This window comes from Pygoscelis adeliae, unplaced genomic scaffold (genome assembly GCF_000699105.1).
Source record: "Pygoscelis adeliae isolate BGI_AS28 unplaced genomic scaffold, ASM69910v1 Scaffold14, whole genome shotgun sequence".
NCBI lineage: Eukaryota > Metazoa > Chordata > Aves > Sphenisciformes > Spheniscidae > Pygoscelis > Pygoscelis adeliae.
The window spans coordinates 10,712,682-10,718,681 of record NW_008825109.1 but is presented as its reverse complement, the minus strand read 5'-3'; the positions used below and the strand labels follow the sequence as shown (position 1 = coordinate 10,718,681).

The window sequence follows — 6,000 nt, the reverse complement described above, 5'->3', positions numbered from 1 at the left end:
GACCTTGGAGGGCCTTTCTTTTATTTCTTCATCTGAACAGTTCCTCAGCTCTCTGCTTCACTCTTTCTAATAGCTCCGTTATCTTTGACCTTTCTCTCCAAAAGCCCCCAAATCCAAGTGACTCCATACTAGCACCCCACACATCCAACCTCCATTTTACCAGTCTCCTAAGATTACCAAGATGCTACACTTCCAAAATCTTCCTCTCCACCTCAACTAATCTCTAAGCTGAAGGTCTTCTCTGCATTTCTCTTCTCTGAGTATTCCTAGTTTAAATCCCCCTGCAACTCCCTCTCTCTCTCTCTCATGCATGTGCTTTCCTCCCAAAGAAGCCCCTCCTGCCTTAGCTCTTGTTAGCTCCTACTCCTGCTGACTTTTCAAAAATTCCCCCATGTCCCACAAATTAAAATTAATGTACTTCCTTTGTACTATTCTGTGACCCTATTTCTAACTCCACTTTCCACCGTACCTGTGCTTTGAAAGCTTCATTTTCCCTCCAGAAGGCTCGTGTATTTGTTCCTTCATTGCCACCATCACTGCGGTTTCTTTTCTGTTGATCAAAATGTTCTTTCCCTTTTCAAGAAAGCTTCCCTCTCTGCCAGGCTGTGAAAGGAGGGAAGAGCCTGTCTTGCATCCTAATAGATGGAGTATCAGCTCAGTTCGCACGTAGTGAATGACAGGGTCTTGGCTGGACTTACTATAAATACTCCAAGACAAGGAAGGAAGAGCTCTGGTCTGGAATTGACTAGTGAAAAGCAAAGTCTTGTTTGCAACATGCTGCCAGCCAGGCTGATTAGAAACCTTGCCGGACTTGTTGCCTGTCTCTAGCAGCTACAACAGGAGGTGAAAAGAGAAGTCTTGGCTACTTCTGACTCACAGAATCACCTTGTTTCTTCCCTCTCTATTCGTTCCTGGTTTGGTCCAGCTGACATTTGGTGATAACAGAAGAAAGCCACTGCCCCTCAGGCAAAAAGTCCCATGACGTGTTTGTCGCTATTGCTAGAATTGCACCTCCTTCTGGATGTGTCTATGCCTAAAGCTAGAGCCATGGCAAGAGGGTGGCGCCTGCCAGTGCACACCGTGCCATGCTGCCTTGCAAGTCAGCTGTGATTTTTTTCATTCATCACTGATGAGAACTTTTTACATGTGTTTTTTTTTTTTTTGGCTGATCCTTATAAATCAGCAAGAGGCGTCAGTGGGTAAGATGGATTAGACTGTGCTTTTTGCAACAGGCAAGGGATGAGTGATTGCCATCTGGTTACCCTACTGAAAAAGCATATGACAAACCATTCTTCCACCCAACAATCCAGAGAGTTTGAAAGCCACAACAAAATGGCAATAAATAGATGGGTCTCCAAGCAGTCAAGGGATTTGAAATTTTGTGCCATTATTCCTCTTAATGAATTCCTGACAAGAAAAAGAGGAGTCAGGGCAAAATGAAAGAAAGCGAAACAAGTGGGAAGAGAACTTTTTCTGTAAGATCACTTTCCCACAAATGGAAGTGTCTCAACTGGAGAAGTGGGTACAAGGATGATAAGAAAAGAAAAGAGGCCTTAAGCAAAATGCATTGCTCACCTCATTTCTACTAACCTCCTCCATTAGAGTTGTACATCAGAAATAGAACCTCTTCTCCGTAGAGGCACAAGATATTTGAATCCTGTGAAACAGACAGTCCTAAAACATTGCAGATTACTTCCTGGTGTTTTAAAAAATGGAACTTGGCAAATTCCTATCAGCAAAACCCTGTTTCTTTTTGTTTTGACAACTTACACTTGTCATTCTGGCTGAAAGATATTGAGTCTAATGACAATTTTTTTTAGATTATGTCCTTAACCTCTGTGTTTTCCACAGAAAAAGATTATGCAAAACAGTGTTATAAGGACATTGGATTCTGACATTTGAAATAATTTGCTATGGTCTATTACATTTTTATCTAACAGTGAATTCAAGCAGACATGAATAAATCAGTAAATGTATTTCTGATATAGCAAAACATGTCTTTCCTTGGTTGTGTACTGCTGTGGTGCAAATGTATGGAGTTTTAAAAGGAAGTGATTTTCAGCAATTATTCAGAATATTTTTCCATTCCATTCTATTATTATTTATAACCTTGTAACAGCATTAGCACGTTGATGCTGATTCTGCTGAGATATAAATACATCTTCTTTTTTGGGGCATGCCATCTGGAATCAGAATTCTTTCAAAGAAATGTAAATAGCTAGCTTTTTTCCCCACATTATATCTCTAACATTTTATTTTTCTTTTTGGATTTGCAGGTGGCAAAGGAGGGAAAAAGAAGAAAAACAAAAATACTGCCAAGCCCCAGAAAAATAATGGTTCAAACTGGGCCAGTGTTCCCCTCCCACCCCCTCCTGTGCAGCCGCTTCCAGGCACAGAGCTGGAACACTATGGGGTGGATCAGCAAGAAGCAGGGTAATTTTCTTCTTTTTCTTTTGAAGAAAAATTTGTGGTTTGCAGAGATGAGGCTTTTAAAAAAAAAAAATTTGCTAAGTGCCGATATTACTCTGTTTTGTTTAAAATAAAAAAGAGAGAGCACCTTATGCTATAGACTTATTCAAGGCTATGGAGGAGGAAAGTTTTCATATCTTCTCTTGATGGTGACTGAAGATGGAAATAAAAGTGACCTTGCTTCATCATCATGTAGGGCTTCTCTGCTTACTCATGCTGAGAAGTATCTCACTTCATAGGCAGCTTAATTGAATTCTGTTGGGACTGCTTGCAAAATAATGGGACTCAGAGTGAGTAAGGATGACATAATCTGGCTCCTTGTATTTTTTCACTGCTTTGATGTTTAAAAATATTAGAGCCAACAGAACAAAAACCCTCACGCTAAATTGGATTAATTTTAGAAGATCTACCAGCGGATAATAATCTTCTCATCGGCTTTTAAAAGAAATTTCACAGTTGAGGAAGGCATGCTATTTATAGGCCTTTTTTTATCATTTAAACAACTCTTGAGTTTCTGGAACAGTACACTTGTTTTTGGATAGCTTAAACTTGTTCTCAAGGACACAAGATCTCACAAGAAGCACTAAATGAGAGGAAAGAGACATTTCCTGCACAAAGAACAATTATGGAATGCTTTTTAAAAAGTGAAATTATGTGAAATACCAGGTTATCAAACTCTGGAGGAAAATCAGAATATATAGAAAAATAGTTTACTGTAGTCAGCTCTGTTGGAGCCTTTGAGAATCATTGTTCTGTCAGGAACAAATTTCTGCCTGTTTAAACACACGGATTAATCAATATTTCCTAAGGATGAAACATATGTTTTAAAAATCATTGTAATAGCTTTACTGAATAAAAATATTTCCAGTGTTATCTCTTTTGTAAGCATGAATTGATCATCACTACTTCTATAATGAAAATTAGAAGAATTAAATATTAATATTTGAGTGTCTACCAAGTCCTTCAACTCTTAAAATGAATAATAGCTAACTGTGTAAGTCAGCGGAGTTCCTTTTAAAATGAAGGTTCATTCAGGCTATATTAGAGTTAGAATTTCAAAGCAAATGCAAGGGAAAATGAATAACCTTAGTGATTGTTAAGTGTTGTTTAAAAGTCAAGGCAAAAAGTGCATATAATCATTATGTTCTGTATTCTGTTATAAAAAGCTAAAATAAATGTAAGATGGTTTCACCATATAATATTTGTCTTTATCAGTTTATATCCTTAAAACACATGTGCAGCCATTTCACTAAAATAATTATGCTGCAGAAGGCAAACAACTTGGATTTTCTTTCAGGACAATGAAATAGCATAAAAGGTAAATGGAAATGCCTTCTAGAGAAATCCCTTGTGACACAGGGCTTGACTCCTCAGTTGCATAAAGTATCTGTTATTGAGCTGGAAGGAACGATGTTGGTCACCAAGACAACACTGGTTATTTAAGGATAAGGTAATCACCAGCCTTCCAGGTTCCCCACAATTCAGACTTAGTTTTTCCTCTGATTATCTTTTGAATTACTCTTCTCTGGTTTTTGTAATATCTCATTAATCGTGGTTGTAACAAGACGTTCTAATGTGCATTTTACCAAACATAAAAAAAATTTGAAGATTAGCTTACAGTATCAGTCTTGAGCTACAGTAATTTGCAACCGACTTTACTGAAACCAATGAATCCGCAATGCCCATACTTCCTGAGGATGTATCCAATACTAATGGTTGTTCTGTATTCAGGGGCTGATCTTGTTTCTGTGGTTTTCAACATGCTAAAAAGGAATGAATCATAGACTGCATTCCTTATGTTGCCTTTTAATATTGACATATTGGGTAAAAAAAAAAAAAGCAAGCAATTTTTTTAAACTGTTCTGTTTTTCTTGATTTGCTTTGATGTATACTATGTATGACAAGTTCAATGTGTTTTAATTTTAGAATTAATTACATGCAGATGTAATTATATTGTAAATTACAATTGAAAAATGAACTTCCAGTCAGAAAAACTGAAGACTTTAATAAAGTTCTCACAATGTGATATGAAAGGTGAACGTTTAGAGCAATAAAATAAGGAAGCTGGCATCTAAACAGAGACTTATTTTTCTGTGCATGTCTTCCTATAACTCTTGATTTCAAGTGTGAGTTTCATTGGCATGAGTATCCCAAATAAACTAAACAATTTTGACACCTGATTTTGCTTACTAGAAATTAACACTAGTGGCCTATTGGCTTATAAATTGTAAAAGAAAATCCACAATAGCAGCAAGTGAAAAAAAAAGTCACCTAACTTAATCATAGGTAAGGATGAAAAAAACCACACTCTTAGTTCTCTCTACCATCTTCTGCCCAGAAGAACTGAGGTTTGCATTCACCTCCATTTTTCCATGAACTGCAACAAACATAAGGAAAGGTGAACATGTTAATCCAAGCAGCCATTTTATATAATGTGGTTAGCTTTTGGGATGTCTTAAATTCCTATTTAACCTGTGCAGAAAGTCTGTTTATACTGTTGTTTCCTTAGCAAGCTCTCTCCTGTGAAACTTTCCCCTTTTTTGTGGTCTTCTACAAACTCTGTGCTTGTTCCTTGTTGTCTTCCTAACTTTTCTCTTGTATATACCGCAGAGTCTTTGAAGTTTCTCTTTTCCTGTAGTAGCTCCCAATCAAGCATGTTCCCTTTCCCGCACTTTTCAGAGAAGATGTTTTTGCTTGGTTTTATCTAATAAACTTGACAGTAAGGAAATGCTTATTACTTATTCATTATCATCTACTTAGATTTTTTCACCAATAATGTGCATGATCTTGAGCCAACCCCAGTAAAGACAGCCTTCATATTGTTATCATTGATTATTTTTATTTCTTACTATTGATTCCACCTTAAAACGGAATATTAGCTGCTGGATATCAGTATATTTGATGGTCATTTTCTGTTTTTAGAAAAAATTTCCTTTTACATCAAAAAATCCTTTCTGACAAGGCCTAGAGAGGGAAACTTTCTTTGTTGCAACAATGTGTGTAATGAAACAGAATTGTTATAGAATGTGCCCCTATCTATCACATACATATAAATATCGGTGCGTTATCAGCTTCGTTCTCGTCCTAAATCCAACACACAGCACTGTACCAGCTACTAGGAAGGAAATTAACTCTATCCTTGCCGAAACCAGGACAATCACATCTATTTTTTATTTTGAAGAGGAAAATCTATCAATGTAATGAACCAAGCTTTTTAATAATAGAAGATTACTATAGAATAAAAATGCTGAGAATAGAATAAAAATAATTAGAAACCTAGAGAGTCGTGTTTGTTAACCAGAACTTGTTTGGGGACTTAATTATCATGAAAGTACAATCAGAGGTCCCTAGTGAAGTTAAGGTGCTTAGATTTTAATAAGAAGTACTTGAAATATGTTGCATGCGTTTTCACCAAGTTGTATTTACTCAGAAAACCAAAAATGTGATCGATATTCGCTATGCTGGTTCCAGAAGTTTCAATAACCGTATCATTTATATGAGGTGTAGTTACTATGTAGTCTGTTAGGTTTG

At 36.6% G+C, this 6,000-nt stretch overlaps 1 protein-coding gene across 1 annotated transcript in view; it reads left to right on the top strand.

Annotated features, from left to right (window-relative positions):
- The window catches only part of ROBO2 (roundabout, axon guidance receptor, homolog 2 (Drosophila)), a 623,567-nt gene that overhangs the window by 386,082 nt on the left and 231,485 nt on the right, over positions 1-6,000 (top strand). Inside the window, exon 23 of the mRNA XM_009327889.1 lies at positions 2,277-2,433. Coding sequence (XP_009326164.1) covers positions 2,277-2,433 — 157 coding nt within the window. The remainder of the gene's footprint in view (positions 1-2,276; positions 2,434-6,000) is intronic.